The sequence below is a fragment of the Schistocerca gregaria genome, chromosome 1 (assembly GCF_023897955.1).
Source record: "Schistocerca gregaria isolate iqSchGreg1 chromosome 1, iqSchGreg1.2, whole genome shotgun sequence".
Lineage (NCBI taxonomy): Eukaryota > Metazoa > Arthropoda > Insecta > Orthoptera > Acrididae > Schistocerca > Schistocerca gregaria.
Genome location: NC_064920.1, coordinates 1,165,021,000 through 1,165,044,393, shown reverse-complemented (window position 1 = coordinate 1,165,044,393; position 23,394 = coordinate 1,165,021,000). Strand labels below are relative to the sequence as shown.

Genomic DNA, 23,394 nt, shown 5'->3' with positions numbered 1-23,394 from the left:
CCACATTTTGAACATCTTGCACCATTTGGCACTGTCTAATCCTATGAATGTGTCCTGATTGTCCTTCAGTCTTGATTCCATTATGAGGTAGAGTCACATCTGTCAGAACTGCCTCTATGATGCCTTTACTATTCTTAAAACCAAATTTATCAACATCTAACAGAATCTCAGTGTTTTCTTTTCATTCTTTTGTGTATTATTCTTGTCAGCTACTTGGATACATGAACTGATGTTCGATAATTCTCGCACTTGTTTGCTCTTTCTATCTTCAGAATTATGCATATGATGCTGTACCGAAAGTCAGATGGTATATCGCCAGCCTCATACATTCTACACACCAACGTGAATAGACATTTTGTTGCCGTTTCCCCATAATGATTTTAGAAATCACGACTGAATTTTATCAAACCCTTCTGCCTTATTTGACCTTAACTCGTTCAAAGTTCTTTTAATATCTGTTTATAATACTGGATACATTTTCGTTTCTTTGTCGTCTCCTGTTTAATCTTCTATACGACATCAGACAAGTCTTCCCCCTTGCAAAGGCCTTCTATGCAACTTTCCACCTATCCGGCCGCTCCTCTATATTTAACAGTTTACCTCCCATTCCGCTTTATTGTTAGCGCCCTTGCTTTTACTTTCACGAAAGCTGCTTTTACTTTTCTATACGCAGAATCCATTATTCCTACAATCATTCCTTCTTTGTTATCTTTGCAGTTTTTATCCAGCTATTTTGACTCACCTTCGCCGTATTTCCTATATATTTCATTCCTAAGGGACTTGTGCTTCGGTATTCCTGAATTTTCTAGAACATTTCTGTACTTCCTTGATTCGTCGATCAATTAAAGTATTTGTTCTGTTATTCACGGTTACTTCGCTAGTATCTACCTTGTCCTCAAAGTTCTCTTTCCAGCTTCTGTAATTGCCTTTTTAGAAATGTCGATTCCTCTTTAACTGAAACGCCTACTGTGCTGTTCATTAGTGTATTACCTATGGAATCAGAGAATTTCACGTGTGACACTTCCTTCCTTAGTACTTTTGTATGCCACTTCCTTGCGCATGGAATCTACCTACCTAGTCTCTTATACTTGACCTTATTCTTCATCCTCAGTAAAATATGATCTTAGTCTATATCTGTTCCTCGGTAAGCCTTACAATCCAATACCTAATTTTGGTATCTTTGAGTGAGTAGGATGTAATCGAACTGGTATCTTCCCGCATTTCAAAGTATACCTACTCCTCTTGTGATTCTTGCACAGAGTATCCGATATTCCTATCTGATACTTATTTCGTAACACCAAGCCATATTCTCCTGTAACCCTTTCTTCTAGTCCCTCCCTACAACCGTATTCCAATCACCCATGACTGTTAGATTTTCGTCTCCTTTTACGTCTGACCAGAAATACTTCTCTTCTCTCCATTTCACTTCACTGACCTTATCATTACTGTGTATCTAACTAATTGCCCTACCACGTTCGAACTACTGATATTAAATCTCTTACAACGTTACCCTTTCGATGGTTATGCAGTCTTTTTCTCGGCATTTCCCTCCAGGAGACCCGAATGGGGGACTAGTCCGGAATCTTTTGCCCGTGGGGAGATCGTCATGACACTTTTCCAACCACACGCCACATGTCCTGTGGACACAGGTTACATGACTTTAATTCTGTGGTTTCTATTGCCTTCTGCATCTTCACGCCGTTGATCATAGTTGATTCTTCCGTATTGTAGGTGCAGTTTCCCACCAGAACCTCTGCCCGCTTCTCCACCCTCTTCCACATGGCCGTTGTCAGAACGAGGGTGACTACTTATGCAGGAAAACATCAGCCGCCATTGCTGGTGTTTTTTATTCAAAGTTTAAGCGATGGTATGGTTCGAACCCCGGATCGAGGACTTTTTGGTTAATACAATACTGAAGTGCATGTGTTATTCTGAATACAATGCAAAGTTCCTTTGGACATTCATGCATGCATGCAGGCACTGCGGCGACCACACCGTTACGAAAAACATAAAATGAATTCGCAATTGCCAGTAATGACTACCATGAGCTGTATAATGGAATGGCAACAATTAAAATTTGTGCCGGACTCGAATCCAGATTTCCCACTTACTATTTAGCTATTTGTGCACGACTCACGGCCAAACAAACTTCCATTATGACCTGTACGCATACATACATTATATACCGGGTGATCAAAAAGTCAGTATAAATTTGAAAACAGACCTCAGTCTGTGCCATTATTGGCTTTGGGGTCACCGGAAGTCGCAAGTGTATCGTCATTGACCAACATCTCTAGGGATGCTGAAAGACAACATCCGACGTCAATGCCTCACCATAACTCCGGACATGCTTTACAGTGCTGTTCACAACGTTATTCCTCGACTACAGCTATTGTTGAGGAATGATGGTGAACATGTTGAGCATTTCCTGTAAAGAACATCATCTTTGCTTCGTCTTACTATGTTATGCAAATTATTGCTATTCTGATCAGATGATGCGCCATCTGGCGGACATTTTGTGAACTTTTGTATTTTTTGTGTTCTAGTAAACCCCATGTCGTTCCATGCATGTTTGTCAATCTGTACCTCTCTATCCACATTATTCCGTAATTTATTTAGTTTTCAAATTTACACTGGCTTTTTGATCACCCGGTACATTCCCGTACAGATCAGAAGTTGTACTTGAAAGTTGCTTGCCCGGTATCGGCAATTAAATACTATATTGCATTGCCTGTTTTATATCGTATTTATCTGCCGATGCCGGGCAAGTAGGTAAACAAGTCTTTTACTAGAGAGGACGACATTTCGTCTACATTGCTGGATAAGTGAATACTATTCTCGTAGCAGGTAAGCAAGTGTTATGCGCCTAACAACGCCTCCTGAAAGTCGCCACGTATTCACCCCGTTCTGCGAGACACCACATGCCGTTGAGAAAGCGCAGCCCAGTTTGACTCGTACTTTCCTCTGCAGTGCCGCCGAACATCATCGACGAAGAGTCGACGCAGTCTTCGGTGGCTGTCCGCGAACATCAGAACATCACGCTCACCTGCAAGGCTGATGGCTTCCCCTCGCCCAAGATCATGTGGCGCAGGGAAGACGGACAGGCCATCAACATAGATCGCCGCAAGAAGGGTGAGCCATTTTTATCAATATCTTTTATGTCGGGATTATTTAGTTGCACACAGAACTCTTACAGACACTAACTTGTGGTTTACTTCTCATGCTCTTCGATCAGGCACGAAAAGAAAGCGCAACTCACGTGAGATGCAGCATAATCGGTTTTATGGCATTACTGAATGAAATAGGACCCTTCGTGTTATCCCACTGACCCTTTATTGATTCACCATACGAATTATAAAGACCAACCAGTAGAACTAAACAAAAGCACGCGTAATTTGACCTTATTTTTCGCAGATATCGTCATAAACTTTCTGACCTTCAATACAAAAAATACTCCGAATGTTATCTTTCATAAAAGCTTGAAAATAGGATTTTATGCCACTTACTCCGGTTGTAGCGTATCTTGTTGGCTCAGATGTCAGTTTTATAACTGTTGCACTGAAAGCTCTTCCAGTTTGTAGTAAAGGTGATAAGTTTCACAACATAGCTTTGTCTTTTGTGTGGACCATTTGCACTGCTTTTACGCATTTCAGGTAAAAGCGTGTGATGTAGGATAAATTATATCGTCAATGGCGTGATTTCCTTCTTCACAAATATTCTCTTCACTGGCAGACGCATTTGCTAATGCTTGTAAGTGCTCATCCGAAAGAAACCGTTCCGTCATGGTAGCCACACAGAAATTACTAGATTAGATACATGAACTGCGTCTACAGCAAACAGTTGATGGTAAAATCCTATAGTGCGATCCACGAACGATGACGGTTCGCGCATTTAGAGACAAAGACAAAGATTATTACCGATTCGAAACGAGAGCTGCGGTAAACTCACGCGCGTGCTTTCAGCCTGAAGAAAGCGTATATTGTGCAAATTACGTCTCTCGCTTGTTTCCGCAGAATTTATCACTTACTTCCACTACCAGTGTTGACAACATACAGCAAGTGGAACAGGAATTCATTAAACAACTCTCTACGATCACGTTTAAGGCTCGTATTAGCTACGGCTTTAACAGCAGAGCGCTGACAATGCTACTTAACGGTCATTGGCTTCCGGAGAATGCGTGACGCAGGTGTGCGGAACAAACCTAAATTCGATCGTCGTCATTCGTAACTCCAACTATAATCGCGAAAATGCTTTGATAATTCAAGCGTATTTAGATCCGACTAGCATTTCTGTGTAATATTTCAAAAATATGCAATCGAAGATCTGCATTTTTACAAAAGAAGCATTTTGCATTTATATGAACTCTGTAGAAATAAAACTTTATGTTAATTTTTAGATACACAGGTCATATAGACCCAAGGAACCCAGGCGTAACAATTTTGTTACAACAAAGAGAAAAAAGCTTTTTTTTCATTCAGCCTTACGCTGTGTAGACTGTATTAAAACTAAAGTTTTTAAGCTTCGAGCGCTAGCGTTTAAATATACAGGGCGTAAAGTAAAGAAGTATTCCAAATTTCGAGAGGCCATAGCATAGACCGAAACAATACATAAATATCAGATAAGCATTGGATCTATGACGTACAGCGCATGTGCCATACGTACATGTTCATCTGCGGTACTCTTTCGTTTCCATATTCTGATACGTGGCATCACGGACCAAAACAAGAAATAAATTACCAGCAAACGTGGACTCTAAAATGCATACCATAACGGTTATGAACACCTGTTCTGCAGAAGAGACGTTCCAGAATAGCGAAGTGCTCATACCTCTTCAATTATGCATTTCAGGGCCAGTATTTACTAGACATATTTTTCTTGTCGTGGTCCATTCTACTACCTGTCAAAAGCGATGGAGCTTGCTATAGAAGACATGCATTTCACAGTAATAAATACGAACCAACTGTCGTGGCTCTTAAAGTACCATGCATTTTAGAGTCCAAGTTACTGTACATTTTTGTTGTTGTGTTGATCCATACCACCATCTCTCAAAATACGGAACACTTCTTGTGGAAGGACAGAGTCATTTCAAGGTCATACTTACCCGAAGATAATAGTGTGGTTAGTGCCTGTTCACTGTCGATTTCTTTTTCTGGCTAGGGTAAATATTTCTGTTCGTAGATTTGCAAGGCTTGTGTCAGTTTGAATAATACGACAAATGGTGTAATTTTACAAATTACCGTACGACAATCCCCATTCAGAACTTGAAGTAGACCTTACATAGCAAGAACAAGTTTCTCCGCTCATAATTGCTACTTCTGACTGCTTTGATGCGGCCCGCCAAGAATTCCTCTCCTTCGCCAATCTCTTCATGTCAGAGTAGCTCGTGCTACCTACGTCCTCAATTATTTGCTGGATGTATTCCCATCTGTGTCTTCCTCTTCAGTATTTGCCCTCAAAGCTCCCTCTGGTACCATGGAAGTCATTCCCTGATGCCTTAACAAATGACAGTGTTTCCCATATGTTCCTTTCGTCTCCGATTCTGCGCAGAAGCCCCTCATTCCATATTAGTTCACCTAATTATCAGCATTCGTCTGTAGCACCACATCTCAAATGCTTCGATTCTCTTCTGTTCCCGTTTTCCCAGAGTCCATTACCATACAGTGCTGTGCTCCAAACCTACATTGTAAGAAATTTCTTCCTCAAATCAAGGCCTATATTTGATACAAGTAGACGTCTCTTGCACAGGAACGCCCTTTCTACCATTGCTAGGCTTTTTTTGATATTCCCCTTGCTCTGTCCGTCATTGGCTACTTCGCTGCTTAGATAGCAGAATTCTTTATCTTCATCTGTTTCGTGACCATCATTTCTGATGTTACGTTCCTCGCTGTTCTCATTTCTGCTACTTCTACTTACTTTCTTCTTCCTTCAATTTACTCTCGATCCCTATTCTGTACTCATTAGATTGATCATTCAGTTCAGCAGATCAGGTGATTCTTCCTCACTTTCACTCAGGATAGCAATGTTAGCAGCCAATATTATCATTGATATACTTTCACCTCGAATGTTAATTTTTTCCTGAACCATTCTTTTATTTTCATCATTGCTTCTTCGATGTACAGATTGAACAATAGGGGCGAAAGACTACGTAACTGTCTTACTCTCATCTAACGCATCTTAAATTTTTTTTACATTCTTCTGTGTATTATTCATGTAAGTAATTTTGATACATGAGCTGTTAAGCTGATTGTGCGTTAATTCTAGCGCTTGTCAGCTCTTACAGCGTTTGGAATTGTGTGGATGATATTGTTCTGAATGTTAAATGGTATGTCACCAGACTCATACATTCTACACAACAACGTGAATAGTAGTTTTGTTGCCTCGTCTCCAATGATTTTAGAAATTAAGCTACCCAATAAAAAAATCTGTTGGAGCGTGTTCCAGTAAAACTGGTAGAAGTACAGTAGCTTTAGAAGATGACAAGTCCTGTTTGTTCAGATAGAAATATATCAACAAATAAAATATTTGCGTTTACATAATTTGCCTCAGATAGGAAACTAATGTTCTCCATAAGGGTCATTCACTGTCGCGAGAAGCTTCCGGAAAAAAATTTTCGAACACGCGAAAATATTGCATCACATATACAAGAATATTTGCATCTTTGAATTGCTCTGCTTCAGGTAAGGCTAAGAGGAATAGTAACGTGTGAGAGATATGTTTGCAAAGTGAAAGATATTCCTTGAAAGTCTCTCAAACGCAATGTTACCCAAATTTATCAAGGCTCCTAAATGACCTGGTGGATGACATCGGAAGTTCACTGAGGCTTTTTGCAGATGATGCTGTGGTGTATCGAGAGGTTGCAACAATTGAAAATTGTACTGAAATGCAGGAGGATCTGCAGCGAATTGACGCATGGTGCACGGAATGGCAATTGAATCTCAATGTAGACAAGTGTAATGTGATGCGAATACATAGAAAGATAGGTCCCTTATCATTTAGCTATAAAATAGCAGGTCAGCAACTGGGAGCAGTTAATTCCATAAATTATCTGGGAGTACTCATTAGGAGTGATTTAAAATGGAATGATCATATAAAGTTGATCGTCGGTAAAGCAGATGCCAGACTGAGATTCATTGGAAGAATCCTAAGGAAATGCAATCCGACAACAAAGGAAGTAGGTTACAGTACGCTTGTTCGCCCAATGCTTGAATACTGCTCAGCAGTGTTGGATCAGCACCAGGTAGGGTTGATAGAAGAGATAGAGAAGATCCAACGGAGAGCAGCGCGCTTCGTTACAGGATCATTTAGTAATTGCAAAAGCGTTACGAAGATGATAGATAAACTCCAGTGGAAGACTCTGCAGGGAAGACGCTCAGTAGCTCGGTACGGGCTTTTGTTAAAGTTTCGAGAACATACCTTCACCGAAGAGTCAAGCAGTATATTGCTCCCTCCTACGTATATCTCGCGAAGAGACCATGAGGATAAAATCAGAGAGATTAGAGCCCACACAGAAGCATACCGACAATCCTTCTTTCCACGTACAATACGAGACTGGAATAGAAGGGAGAACCGATAGAGGTACTCAGGGTACCCTCCGCCACACACCGTCAGGTGGCTTGCGGAGTATGGATGTAATGTAGATGTCAACTCATTAAACCGCCTGGCAAGAATTAAGTAAAGCACCCACAAGGAGCGAGAAAACTAAATGGGACTTCCGGTTTGAGACGGGTCTGATGTCCTTTCAATAATTACGAAATAGAGCAAAATTTACAAACAATTTGACAGTACGCACACACCTCTCAGCATGACGTCACAGCCCATCTGCAATGAAAGCATGCACTGATTCGGTTGGTAACGGTATCGTAAAGTCTTTGAGTCCTATCCTCAGCCATTTTGGCCCATAATCGTTGTAACTAATCGTTAACATACTGGATACTGCCGCCAGGACATATCTGACGCCCGAGATGGTACCACACGTGTTACACCGGGGACAAGTATAACAATCTTGCTGGCCACTGGAGTAGAAAAACAAGCATACAGTTTCTAGAGACACGTGACATGTTTGTATGAGCATTGTCATGCTGAAAAATCGCACCTCGATACTGTCACGCGGAAGGTAACTCGCGAGGACGCAGGATGTCAGTGACGGTACCGTTGTGTCGTCAGAGTTCAAAAGGAGGGGTCCCCAGCGATGTGCTCCACTTTTGAAACTATCGATATGGTGGTGTAGGTTGACATCCCAGCTATCATACACTGCACCCATTCCCCTCGTGGACCCTCGTTTGCAAGTAATTGGCGAAGAAAAGAATTTGGTGTTTTGTGTGACGTACACTGATTGTTGGCAACAGTCGAAAGGACTACTGGTTCACATGGCAGAAAGTGGTGGGTTAGAATCTCGTGAGGCACACATTTTTTTTTTTTATTTCTAAATCCTTCTCGAAATCGCTTCGAGCAATATTTTTATTCATTTAATTGGTTTAAATGTAACCACCGTATAAAATTTTTCATTTGTTTCATTTTCTCTTTATATTATTCTTTTCCCAGTCGCAATTATTGTGAATCTGAATTTAATTAGATTTATCTACTATAATACTTAATTATTGAAAATTAGGACCTATCAGTTAAAAAACATAAGACGAAATATTTGTGTTTGTACAATGGTGTGAAAATGTATTTTTGTTAGGAGGTGTGCAATTTTTTTGCATGGTAATCGTCATACCATTTTAAAATAACCGAAATATCTATAGCACTGTGGACAAAATAAAGCAAATGATGATTTAAATGAAAGACGGGTTTATATGCAAAACGAAATTCAAGAAAAACGAGACGTAGATTTAACGAACGCAATAACGTGGATGAAGAAACAGTGGTAAAACAGTAAGAATTCAATCCAAATTAATACATAACATTAATTACAACACATGGACGAAGATTTCAAGTGGAGAAAGAATGATAGTAAGAAAAATGAAGCCAATGAAAATGTTCATACGGTGATTAAAATAGTATGAAAAAGGAATAGAAATAAAAAATTACTTTTAAGCGAAATAACTGAGTTAAAATTATGATCAAAGCCATTTCGATAAAGACTGAAATGTGAAAAGAAAAACCTACTGCTCCAGCGGAGATTCGAGCCCACAACCTTGTGCACGTCAAGCTATTATTTTATCCATTATAACATGCAACCTTTTTAACACTATTGAGTCTCACTCAACATTCCGAAATTTTTTCGTCAATTACTCGCAAACGAGAGCTCACCAGGGTGAATGGCTGTAGTGTGTGATACCTGGGATCGTAACCTACATCACCGAATAGATAGTGTGTCTTCAAAACACTGGAGGAATAGAAACTTTCCACAGGTCGCCGCCGAACTCACTGACTGTGGTTATCCTGGGTCACATAGAACTGTGATTAATCGCTGTACACAGTGTGATGCCATTCATCAGCAGTCCATGCTTCCCAGCCACAGCAGCACTCCAGATGCACCCACCTGAGTTGTGGTGTTAACAGCAGCCTACTCATGGGTCGTTAGTTCCCTAGTTCGGCTGCGGCTAGTCTCTCACCAACGGTGTGGAATAAATACAGATTGCAGCAGGGAGTCTGTTGCTTTTTCTCGAGTGGAAGGGGAAGAGATGTTAAGGGGCTACGATGTAACAAGGGCACACACAAGGGCGTTCCAACATCAGGCCATTGTCTGCTGTCGCACACGAGTATATCTGCCTCACATTCCCATTCAGTGCAACATCATAGCATTGTCCGCTGTCTCACACGAGTATTTCTGCCCTCACATCCCCATACGGTGCCACATCATGACATTATCTGCTGTCTCACTTGATTGTGTCTGTCCCCACATTCCCATACAGTGCTGCATCGGGTCATTGTCCACTGTCTTTCACGAATATATGGCATCTCCATGTCTTACAGATACAATTCTGTCCATGAACATCACACATCCTGTTGCTCCTGGTAACAGCACTAAACACGAGCAACACCACAGCACTATCGTGGCGATTCTACCTTTAATATACAATTGCAGCTCTTATTATTTACATACACACCGTGTCCTCAGGATACTTTTCCTTCAGGCACTGTATTACTCAAATATTTTTGTAAAACTTTGTAACCAAATTTTTCTTTATAATGATTACGGGTTTCACTCTTGGCCCGAACATATTACGATACAACGTAGTTGTATAGCAACCCATCAGTTTTGTTTTGTTAGGGATAACATAGTACTGACGAATTGTATAGTAACTGCAATCGGTCTGAAGATGTTCAAAATGCAAAGGAAACTGTTAAGCGTAATCATTGTAAAGACAAATGCGACAATCGAAAATTATGATATTAAAATAGCAATATTAATCTCCTCATCTGCATACGTTTTTTTCTACATTTTAGCCATTCGTTGAACAACAACCGATTACTTCAGAACCATTTACATGTGTTATCTCGATTGGTGATTTTTTAACACTTTTCGTTCCCTACTCTCAACGCTATAGCTGTTTCTTTCAAACCATCATCCACTGAAAAATGGGGGACGTCACAGACAAATACCAGGCGAGATGGTCGTAGGTTGTGTTCCAAAAATGAACAGAATACAGAAAGAAGTGGTGACACTCTTGCAGGATCTGACCGTCATTTTGCAGGACAATGCTCAAGCACGTGCAGTGATTTGTTTGACTGATGTGGCTGCTGAGTACCACCTACTGCACTCCCCTGACTTAAGCCTTCGTGAGTTCACTTCGATTTCTAAACTGAAGGAAACACTTCACGGCATTCGCTTCAGAACTGCTACAAATTCGTCAAGCAGTAGACCACGCCGCTCGAATTGTCAACACAACTGGTACTGCTAAGAGTATCCTACGACTTTCACATCGCTGGTAACGGGTTGTACACAATGCAGGTGACTACTTTGCAGGTCAGTAAAACTTTGTCATACGTATCTATTTTGTACGAGCTGTAAATGAATAGTTGCCACCATTAAATTTCCAACCCTCGTATTTGATGGATACAGCTCGACTCTACCAGTAGTTGTTGTACGACCGACCTATTACGTTTCTCTGTTTCTGTGTGGCCGCCACCCTTGTAGCTGTTAAGTGTATATTGTACTACTGCACAGTCTGCTTAACAGCAAATCTGTCCAAGTTTCTGACAAGAACAACATAGAGAAGACTGAAAACAAAATTTGAGAATCTCTTGGGTGACGAACAATTTGGCTTTATAAATTTAAAACCATCAGAGCGGCAATTTTTCAGCTTCTCCTCGCGTTCTTGTTCCCAGGCTAACGGCCGCATGTCAATGTCCAACGGGCATAACATTTCGGCACAGAACGAACGTTGCCAACATCAGGTGTGCTGATGAACTGACCGCTAAGGTGCGGTGCCGAATGGGCACAATGTTTCGGCGATCGGCCACTGACATCTGGTCGTTCACCTATGAACTATTTCGACTCTTGAGAAGCAGTTCTGACATAGGAAAATATAGTGGATGAAACTAGCACAACCAAATATGTCATTCCTGGCGAAAATGTCTACTACTACCAAACATAGGCCTTAAATTGAGAGAGAAATTTCGGAGAACGCTGATCTGAAGCACAGCATTGTATGGAAGATAATCATGGACTGCAGAGACACCGGAAAAAATGAGAACTGATGTGTTTGAAATATGGTCCTCTAGAAAAATATCGAAAATGAGGTGGACGTATATGGTGAGAAATGAGGTGGTCTGCACAGAATCGGCGAGGAGAGAAACTTTTGGAAAACATTGACAGGAAGAAGGGATAATACAAAAGGAAATTTCTTAAGAAAATGTATGTGAGAAATCTTATGGGACTTAACTGCTAAGGTCATCACTCCCTAAGCTTATACACTACTTAACCTAAATTATCCTAAGGACGAACACACACACCCATGCCCGAGGGAGGACTCGAACCTCCGCCGTGACCAGCTGCACTGTCCAAGACTGCAGCGCCCTAGACCGCTCGGCTAATCCCGTGCGGCCATGTCTTAAGACATCAGGGAATAATTTCAGGTACTATATGGAGATGTAGAAGTTAAAAGCTGTATCGAAAGGCAGAGATTGGAAGCTATCCACGAATAATTGAAGATTTTTTTTGTATGTCCATCCTTTTAGCACGACGGCCGTTTACTATCGAGACAAAAAATAAAAACACCTACTTCCATCCTTAAGATCTTATTTTGTCGCTACCAGTAATGCTGGCAACTGATGGGCTATGCATGGGGTGTACCGCATCAAAACAGCCTGAAGATGACGCAATCAAGCCTCGAGACTGGTAGCGACAAAATAAAATAAAATCATAATGACGGCTGTAAGTTTTTTATTTTTTGTCAGTTTAATAATTGAGAACGTAGGTTGCAAGTGCTACTCTGACATGAAGATGTTGTCACAGGAGAGAAATTCATGGCGGGCCGCATCAAACTGTTCAAAGGAATGATTGAAATAAATCACTCAGTTTCATCTCCTATGGTTCTTGCCTTGTATAGCTCCCTCCGCTTCAATGGAACCTATTAGCTAGTGTTTTAACGTTCACAATAAGGGCCAAGTCACTACGTCATTAGTGGGTTTCAAATCCAGCGACACACACTTTGGAGGCGTAAGCCATGATGATGTCCATTAAGTCACTGAATTATCTCCTCATGCCAATAAAAAGTGCTGAATCATTTTTTTCATCCTGTGGATTCGAACCACTTTCCTTGAGGATAAAGGCCGCAAAATCGAACTTCTGTCAGTAACGTCGTTCGCAAAAGCCTGTGGATATGTGGCAACATCATTGTGTGTAAACGACATCGTAGTTTTCGGGAAGAAAGTTCACTCTGATTGCGATCTTCGCATTTAAAGCATTTGCGCGAACCACTTCCAACTTGTGATAGTCACTGCAACTTGCGCTAAGCCGTTTTCCATCTCCACGGGAGGGGAACAGAGTCAGAAGCGAAGGCAGCTGCGCCTCGCACTGGTGCTGACAAATACTCACGGTCGTAATATCGGCGCCTTCTGGCCTCTGCAAACACCGGCTCCCTCACCACCGTCAGACTCACATCGTCTCCGGGGCTTCATTCTGCCTCCGCGCTAACCGCACTTTAATTAAGAACGGGGACGATTCGCCCTAAGTACCGCCGCGAAGGCAAAGGGGTATTATACACACAGGAGTATGGGAAGCGCCCATATAGAGTCTGTTTGTGTGTGTGTGTGTGTGTGTGTGTGTGTGTGTGTGTGTGTGTGTGTGCGCGCAATCGCAAGTACACGCGATCTGATCGTCACCGTAAACGCAGAAACATTTCATTCATCAGTCGGACGTGTAAAATATACTAATAATGTGTTCGTTGCAGGCAAAAACAAGATCCCTCGCAGTTTTATGATGCCAGTAAATTGTATTTCTTACGGGAATTCAGGTGCACTTATGTCACAAGCAACCGACATTTTCAAAGCCTAAACATGTCTCAGCATATTTCCACGATGACCGGTGAACATTTTCATTCAGGTCCGTAAAGTACAGTTTTAAGTAATAATTACTGAAATGAAAATTTGGTCTAAAATTTTATTTCCAATTTTCATTGCAATAACTATTTCACAAAAAGGTTTGTATTTTACAGAAGTATCCACTGAAGATACTACAGTATGGCAGATCATGTTTGGACATTAACAATAAATGAAATTTTTGCGTAATAGGTGACCAGAATTCCCATAGTTTAGTCTGTAAATACGGCTGCTGTGAAAGCCTTAAAACCAATCGAATATGATTAATTATTTACCTTATTGATTTAAGGTTATTCCCCTCAGTACTCTAAATGGGGCTCATCGCGCACTTTATTCAAAAGCAACGTACTGATTACGAAGTCCCTTTTTCCTACATTCTTACATTAAGGTTTTTTTAATAACACACTAATAACATTCATTAAAAATAACTTACCCGATTTCCTGAGATATCTCTCCCTTTTCTTCTTTTCTCTCCCCCTCCCCCCCCCCCCCCTCTCTCTCTCTCTCTCTCTCTCTCTCTTTTGTTTATGCGAGATCGTGCTACAGTTTTTAATGCAGCTGAAAGAATCGCAGCAATAGCTCCAAATTTCCTTTATTTATAGTCTCATAAACTTCTGAAGTCCACCATGGCTCATTTGCTGTGGGTTTCACTGTTCATGGAAATAATTACATATTAAGAATCTTCGGATCTTGTCCTTTAGTTATATTGTAAAACATTTCTTCGCAATTTTCATGATTCTTGGTCAACATGAAGTGCCCTATAGGTTTTGATGAGCAATTTTGCGGGTATCAAAAATTACAAAAATGACCGTATCTTTGAACTGAATTCACTTAGAAGCTTCAGTTCTTTACACAGATAAGGGACCGCAGATCTTAGTGTTAGTACGTGGTATAAATTTTAAGTTTGGTACGTCTATTTGCTGCTGAGGGAACGGGATTTTAACAATAGAACAGACAGACAAGTATATGACAAGTCGTTCTCATCGATTCAGGTTCGAACCAAAACCCAGCACACCAAGAGTGAAAGAAATTTATAAATCGTAAAAAATAAAAAAAAATTAAAATAACTTATTTTCTGATAGATTCGTCTTGAGCAAACACATTTTTTTTCCACTAGGTTCCACTGCAGCCACAGAGTTATGAGTGGGTTTTTATTCTCTTTCTATTAAACAACGGAAGAACTGCTTCTGTACGTACAGAATCTAAGTTTTTAAGAAAAAATATTACCAATCTTGATAACAGGCAAAATTTTATGTACAGGGTGAAGAAAAATTCGCTCACTCGGACTTCGCAGCGCGATTCCTCACATAGACAATTAGCAATACAAAAATGTCTCCCACTAAGTTTCATCCTGCGCATGTTTCGGGCACTAATTGTACATTAAAGATTGACAATATGTAGTTACATGTATGGTAATTACCTCCGTCAGCATATAGCAGTAGTGCTATGCAGTTGGTGCAAGGGATGGCGTTTTGGGTTAGCATGTTGGAGGCCGAGGGTTCGATACTGAGTCGAGGATTACTTGTGTATATTTGCTAAATGTAGTCTGCGTATTACGGTATCTGGCGTGTTATTCGTCACCAGCGTTTACAGTGGATCGTCTACAAAAGATTTGCCATTACGTACTACGAACACAGAAATCGAAGACAGTTTTTAAGGAGGCCCTTTGCACGTCGTGGACGTGAATTGTCTCACATCACTGCATCTCCTAGATATCAAACCTGTTTTGTGTGTACGCTCCTCCAATGTTGCCATCGACTAATGCCAACTGTTATTCTTGCCACGTTCAGGTCCATTATGTTTCGTTAGGGTCTTATGTCACCAGTACGGTTAGCAACGTGCTTTGCAGATAATTTCGACGGGACCTTTGGGGCAGGGTACAAAGAAAACAGTCTTGGAATCTAGTAGATGCAGAAGTGCGAAACAATTTACGTCCACGACGTGCAAAGGCTTCTCTAAATTCTGATCAATGAAAACGATTGTACCTCTTCTTCTCTGTCCATAGTACGAAACTGCAGATGTTTTTTAGACGATCTGCTGTAGTAGTTGTATGATGATTAAGATACCAGGTTCCGTAACACGCAGACTATATTAAGCATATCTAAACAAGAAAGCCTCGACCCAGAATCGAACCCTCGATCATCGGCATGGTATTCCAAAACGCTAGACTCTGCATCAACTGCACAGTACGACTGCTTTATGCTTACAGGTGTAGTTACCATAAATGTGATTACAGTGTTGCCAGATTGTCAGTCTTTAGTGCCCATTTACAGCCCGAAATGGGAGCAGAAAGAAATTTTGCGACCGGCATCGTTGAATTGCCAGTATGTGAGGAATCGCAAGGCATAGGCAACGTACTAGTTGGCACACTTAGCAATTCACGGTGACGTCGCACTTTTCTCCCCAGTGGTGTTTCAATTTCCAGAGTAAATAACGTACAGAATGAAGAGGATTGACAGAAAACTACAGACCAGTAAGAGACAGACAATTTCAAATAACTCATTACACTGATGTTTGGTTCAAATGGCTCTGAGCACTATGGGACTTAACATCTACGGTCATCAGTCCACTATAACTTAGAACTACTTAAACCTAACTAACCTAAGGACAGCACACAACACCCAGTCATCACGAGGCAGAATACACTGATGCGACGTAGTCTTGTTACACAACTGGAACGAAAGAAACCCACAATTTTGTATTACATATCACGCAGCCGTCTTGATTCAGGCGAAATAAATTACAGAAAATGGTTCAGATGGCTCTGATCACTATGGGACTTAACTGCAGTGGTCATCAGTCCCCTAGAACTTAGAAATACTTAAACCTAACTAACCTAAGCATATCACACACATCCATGCCCGAGACAGGATTCGAACCTGCGAGCATAGCGGTTCCAGACTGTAGCGCCTAGAACCGCTCGGCCACTCGGGCCGGCAAATAAATTACACACACACTCATTTTAGACCCCATGTTTACTGGATTTCTTTTTCTTGATGGGATCCATACTACCTCCATATATGTGTGTGGAGCTTCTGTAGAGCGAAAATTTCATTCTAGGATCACAGGTTTGTTTCATCCACGAGAAAGTGTCACAGACCAACTGAAGAAACTGAGCAGAACTGGCAAGCTCTTGAAGACAGACGTAAACTATCCCGAGAAAGTTTGCTAAGTTTCAGTACACAACTTTGATTGATGACTAGGAATATACTACAAACTCCTATTATCGCTCACATGACTACCGTAAGGACACGATTACAAGAATTACTGGACGTGCAGAAGCATTCAATCATTCTTCCTGCGCTCTATATGTGAATGGACTGGAAAATAAACGCTACTAATAGCCTCTGTCGTGCACCTCACGGTGGTTTTTAGTACTCCGTCTTCAGGCCACAAGTGTCCCATCGCGACCATCCGACCGCCGTGTCATCCTCAGATGAGGATGCGGATAGGAGGGGCGTGTGGTCAGCACACCGCTCTCTCGGTCGTTACGACTCTTCTCTTCCACCGGAGCCGCTAGTATTCGGTGGAGTATCTCCTCAATTGGCATCACGAAGCTGAGTGCACCCCGAAAAATGGCCACAGCGCGTGGCCGCTGGATGGTCACCCATCCAACTGCCGGCCACGCTAGACAGCGCTTAACTTCGGTGATCTCTCGGGAACCGGTATATCCACTGCGGCAAGGCCGTTGTGGTTTGTAGAGTATACATAAAATGTAAATGACAATGTAAAGGTATTCGAATGGGGCGGAGGCCGGCCGGGGGGCCGAGCGGTTCTAGGCGCTACAGTCTGGAACCGCGGGAACGCGACGGTCGCAGGTTCGAATCCTGCCTCGGGCATGGATGTATGTGATGTCCTTAGGTTTGTTAGGTTTAATTAGTTCAAAGTTCTAGGGGACTGATTACCTCAGACGTTAAGTCGCATAGTGCTCAGAGCCATTTGAACCATTTTTGAATGGGGCGGAAATCTGTAGATGCGATGTACATGTGCAGCCAAACAAATAAATGCTCTTTCAGAAAAGTTTGATGTTTTGTCCAAGAGAAAGAACTGTAAAAACGGCCCGGAATCTCTCTGTCAGGAGTTTCCCCGCTAAGGACTGAGCCCCAGTGACCAACCAAGACTTGCCAGGAGACGCCTCGGATTGCGGTTGTATACCAACCTGACTGCGGCGTGCAATATACGGCCAGCCGACAACACGGAGTGAATGGCACTTCATATCAGGACCCCTTTGGTTCTCATCCGCTGCACACTTGCAGCATAGCGGTACGTCGACGACATTCCACGTCCCGTTGTGGTACCCTTCATTACAAGCCATCGTCGGCTTACAGTTCTCAAGATAACGCCCGCCCCCACACTGCGAGATTTTCTACCCCTTGTCTTCGTGCACTTGACAAACCCATCCTTCCCCAGCGAGGTCGCTGGATCTCTCCCCTATTGAGATAGATTGAAGCACTGTGGGCAGAGCCCTTCAACTGTTTCGGGATATTAACGAACTAACACGCCAGTTGGACAGAGGTTGCCACGTAATCCCCCGGAAGGACATCCAATAACTCAGTCAATCAATACCAAAGCGAATAACGACTTGCATACGTGCTGTAGGTGGACCAATGCGTTGTTGCCTCGCTCAATTTGCGAAGTTCTTGCTTTTGAATGAATCATACAATTTTCTTGAAATTGTAGTCACTTGTCCGTCAGTACATGTACATCATATCTACCGATTTCCTTTCCATTCGGTAACTGCTTCTTGGTACCTGCTCTTTTTCTTTTTGTCGTAGAGTGTATTTTGTGTATATCTGATATCATCAACTAATAACGTAGTGAAACAAGGAACTGAACTGCGAAGTGTGACGGCGTTGAGTAGATTAGGCAGTGACTGAACAGTAATAATAATAAGAATGTTCTATACAAAGCAAGAAGTTAACATACATAATTACGATATAGTAATACACTTGAGAGTGGAGCAGCTGTAAACGAAGAGTCAAACTAAAAATTCCTCATAAAATTTTGGTTCATCAGGAGACTTGGACACAAGTGATGAAAAATGAAGATCTATTTGTATACATCATGGAGCGAATACTGAGATGGAGTGCTCCATAACCGCAGTATAGAGCAGTTTCTGTATATCTTGACCGTCCATCTAGAAGATAACAACAAATACAACAGCCTCAGGCTACAAGTCCAGTTTTACAACTTTTTTATTCCATAATCGATTTCGAGACATCACGTTTCATTTTCACATTTTCCCGCTCACATAATATTTTCCATCCTAATATTATATATATGTCGATAAACAGGCAACACACACTATGTGATCAAAAGTATTCGGATACTCCGAAAACATACACGTTTCTCATATTAGGACCATTGTGCTGCCACCTACTTCTCCATATCATTTACATCAGTAGCCATTAGACATCGTGAGAGAGCAGAATGGGGCGCTCCGCGGAACTCACGGACTTCGAAAGTGGAGAGGTGATTGGGTGTTACTTGTGTCATACGCCTGTTTCCCACACTCCTAAACATCCCTAGGTCCACTGTTTCAGATGTTATAGAGACGTCAAAACGTGAAGGGACACGTACAGTACAAAAGTGTACAGGCAAAAATCTCCTCTGTTAACTAATAGAGATCGCCAACATTTGGAGAGGGTCATAATGTGTATTAGGCAGACATCTATCCAGATCTTCACACAGGAATTCCTAACTGCGTCACGATCCACTGCAGGTACTATGACAGTTAGGCGGGAGGTGATAAAACTTGGATTTCATGGTCGAGCGGCTGCTGATATGCCACGCAACACGCCGGTAAATGCCAAATGATGGCTCTCTTCTTGTAAAGGGTATAAAGGTTGGATGATTCAACAGTGGAATAACCTTGAGTGGAGTGACGAATCACGATGCACAATGTGGCGATCCGATGGCAGGGTGTAGGTATGACGAATGCCCGGTGAACTTCATCTGCTTGCGTGTGTAATGTCAACAGTAGAGTTCGGAGGCGGTGGTATTATTTAGTGGACGTCTTTTTCATGGAGGGGGCTTGCATCCCTTGTTGTCTTGCGTGGTACTCTCACAGTACAGGGCTGCATTGATGTTTTAAGCAACTTATTTTTTCTCCCTCTTGAAGAGCAATTCGGGCATCTGCATATCAATAGACCATACGGTGGGGCAGTTTGGACATGCCAGCCCTAAAAATTTCGAGGCAATGTTTGTAGGAATGGATTTCACTAAGCTACAGTAGACAATGTTCTGAATCCAGCTGGTTATTTTAATTTTTTAGCAGTCAAATTAATTTATTATGTTTATATGATGTTGAATATGAGCATCAACTGGGCTTCAGACATAACATGACCAGAACTCGATAATATAGTAATACAACCATTGCGTCAGAAGACAGTCCACGCAGAAGTCTGCTCTGCTGTACCTAATATATGAACGTCACACATGCTATATGCCGGCGCACACTGATACGAACAACTTTCACTGGCGTTGACGTTTATTAGCGTATGTTGCCATAAAAACGTTATAGCGAGTAATTGGCTAAACGGCAGAAGTTGCTGCCAGCCATTAAAAATTTAATAAATAACAGGAGTCAATTAGTAGCTCGTTGCCTGTTCCGTCGTAAATTTTACATTTCTTATCATTTAGTCATTTCGGTGGCAGACAATATCGCAACGCCGTAATACACCGTATGCAGATGGTCCAGATGAAAATGTCATGTGTTAATGTATTATTTCATGCTTACTTCTGACCACGGAAGCGACATATAATGTTTCTCTCAAATTAATATTCACTCGTCTTCAGTATAGACATTTTCGTTTGTGGAGATTGGTCGTATACGCCAATTATAAATAGTTTCAGTTCAATGGGAAATTGCTTCACTGCTATGTCTAATGTCCTTAACATTTCTAGACAGAAAATATTATGGACTTAATACTTGATATTTACCATAAGTGATTACAATCTACACAAATTATGATTTAAGCTCAATAACTGTATTTAATCATACGATTATATACCAACAACATACGATAATTACAGTTACACTATGTGATAAAAAGTATCCTGAAACCTGCCTGAAAATGACTTACAAGCTCGTGGCGTCCTCCAACGGTAATGGAGGAATTCGAAAGGGTGTTGCTCCACCCTTAGTCTATTTGATGTATAGTGTCATATACTGAGCTACAAACACAGCTTTTCACGTGTTGCTGTTTCAACAACTAATGGCAATACAACTGAATTTCACGAAATATAGAAGCACTAGAAAATGAGTTGTGTGGTTTACCTGCATAACCCAGGACGAAAGAGAGTTAAAACTCCGCAATGTGCCTGCATTCTAAATAGCATTCTTCTCTTAGCCATCGGCAGTTCCCTCCATTTAAAGTTTACGCCCCATGACGTTATACACTCTTGTTATGTGATTGCTCGTACCCTACGAGGAAATATAGTATGTGATCAAAAGTATCCGGACACCCTCAAAAACACACGTTTTTTCCATATTAGATGCACTGTGCTGCCACCTACTGCCAGGTATCAGGGATGTCAGTAGTCATTAGACCTCGTCAGAGAGCGGAAGGAGCGCACCACGGAACTCACGGGTATCGAACGTGGTCAGGCGATTGGGTGCCTCTTTCGTCATACGTCTGTACTCGAGGTTTTCACACTTCTATAAATCTCTAGCACCAATGTTTCCGATGTAACAGTGAATTGAAAACGTGAAGGGACACGTACAGTACAAAAGAGTACAGGCCGACCTCCTGTGTTGCCTGATAGAGACTGCCGACAGTTCGAAAGGGTCATAATGTCTAATAGGCAGACATCTATACAGACCATCACATAGGAATCCCTAAATGCCTCAGGCTCCACTCCAAGTACTATGACACTTAGGCGGGAGGTGAGAAAAATTGGAATTCATTGCCGAGCGGCGTTCTCATAAGCCACACATCACGCAGGTAAATGTCAAACGTCGCCTCGCTTGGTGTAGTGAGCGTAAACATTGGACGACTGAACAGTGGAAAAACGTTGTGTCGACTGACGAATCACAGTGCACAATGTGGCGATCCGATGGCAGGGTGTGGGTATGGCGAATGCCCCGGAAATGTCATATGACAACTGGTGTAGTGCTAACAGTAAAATTCGGCGGCGTTGGTGTTACGGTGTGTTCGTGTTTTTCATGGAGGGGGCTTGCATCATTTGTTGTTTGGCGTGGCACTATCACCGCACACCCCTATACTGAAGTTTTAAGCACCTTCGTACTTCCCACTGTTGATCAGCAATTTGGGGATGGCGATTGCATCTTTCAACACGATCGAGCACCTGTGCATAATGGACGGCCTGTGGCGGAGTGGTCACACGACAGTGACATCCCTGTAATGGACTGGCCTGCACAGAGTTATGACCAGAATCCTCTAGTGCCCATTTGGGATGCTTTGGAACACCAACTTGCTGCCAGGCCTCAACGACCGACATCGATACCTCTCCTCAGTACAGCACTCCGTGAAGAATGGGCTGCCATTCCCCAAGAAACCTTCCAGCATCTGATTGAACGTATGCCTGCGAGAGTGGAAGCTGTCATCAAGGCTAAGGGTGGGCCAACACGATGTTGAAGTCATTTTCAGCCAGGTTTCCGGATACTTTTGAATTCGTAATCTAACATTACTTTCTGTATCTTTTCAGAGCAGTCTGCTTGAAATTATACACAAATCCGTAGTCAATGGTTTTGCATATCATATTTTATTGTCAGTGAGTCTAGATCGCGTGTAGTTTTAAACTTGTGACCTATTTCGGCTCCACCGGAACTTCTTCAGATCTGATTACGTCATCCACAACAGTAACCGGTGTTGACGAATCGGACGGCCAACTTATGTAATCGAAATTATGAGATCTCAGGACTGTTCGATGGAACTGAAACCCATCACAATGTTAATAACACATCTACAGCGCCAGTAACATTTGTTACGTAAATCATGTCTTTGGGTCTTGGCTTGTGATACACCGGTGGGAAAGTATCATATCCATGTCTGAACTCCACTGCTCTGACCACAGTATGGCCATTCGGGACCGATCCACGGCCGTGTCATCCTCTGCCACTGGCGTCATGCGCATTGGATATGTGGGGCGTGGGTTAGTGCAACACTACCCCGGCTGTTGTCGGTTTTGCAGGTTTTGGATCCGTCACTTCTCATTCAAGAAGCTCTTTAATTGGCATCAACAAGCTAATTGAGTCCCTGTCTAGTCCTCCCATAAATGAAAATCGGAGGTAGTGCGGGTTTTGAACCAAAGTGGTGTGCATGGCAGTTGTATGAGGTGACAAATTTTAGACACCTTCTTTCTTTCTTTCATTTGATCCATTCCTTTCTTTATTCATCATTGTTCTGTGCGGATGTCACAAGACTTCATTCAAATTTTATCGATAAGAAATTTTATTGAGCTTTTTCTATTACAGAGCGTGGGCAGTGCCATACTCGAACACGCTTGGCTACCATACTGACAACCACTCAGCTACGAAAGCTGGCACCGGCGTAAAGGGTTAAGCGTAATTAATAGGAAAAACTGACGCGAGTAAAAGTACGATAACAGAAACAGAAACGTTTCTTTGTTTGTGTGTGAAGACCTGGGATATAGTAACAGCGAACAGGGTATGTCGTGGAAGTTGACATCTCATATTAATTTCGAAGTAAATCATGAAATGTTCTTGAGATTTCAGGCAGGACTGTGGGTGTTGCTGCTGCTAGTTGATATACGAGTGACTTTGAGTACGCAATGTAATACATTTTTTCTTCGGTCGTTTTCGGCGAAAAATTGCGATATTTGTTGAGGGACACCGTGCAATAACCCCTCTTCTTCCTCTATAGTTTCATGAAGTTCCCCTAGTTGGCGGCGCTATACGTACCTTTCAAAGTGGCTCCTGTA

At 42.0% G+C, this 23,394-nt stretch overlaps 1 protein-coding gene across 2 annotated transcripts in view; it reads left to right on the top strand.

The window, feature by feature from the left end:
• LOC126284182 (lachesin-like) overlaps positions 1-23,394 on the top strand; it is a 1,090,923-nt gene that overhangs the window by 933,319 nt on the left and 134,210 nt on the right. For both annotated transcript variants that reach the window (XM_049982939.1, XM_049982929.1), the window contains exon 4: positions 2,971-3,132. In XM_049982939.1, the coding sequence (XP_049838896.1) occupies positions 2,971-3,132 (162 nt within the window). The remainder of the gene's footprint in view (positions 1-2,970; positions 3,133-23,394) is intronic.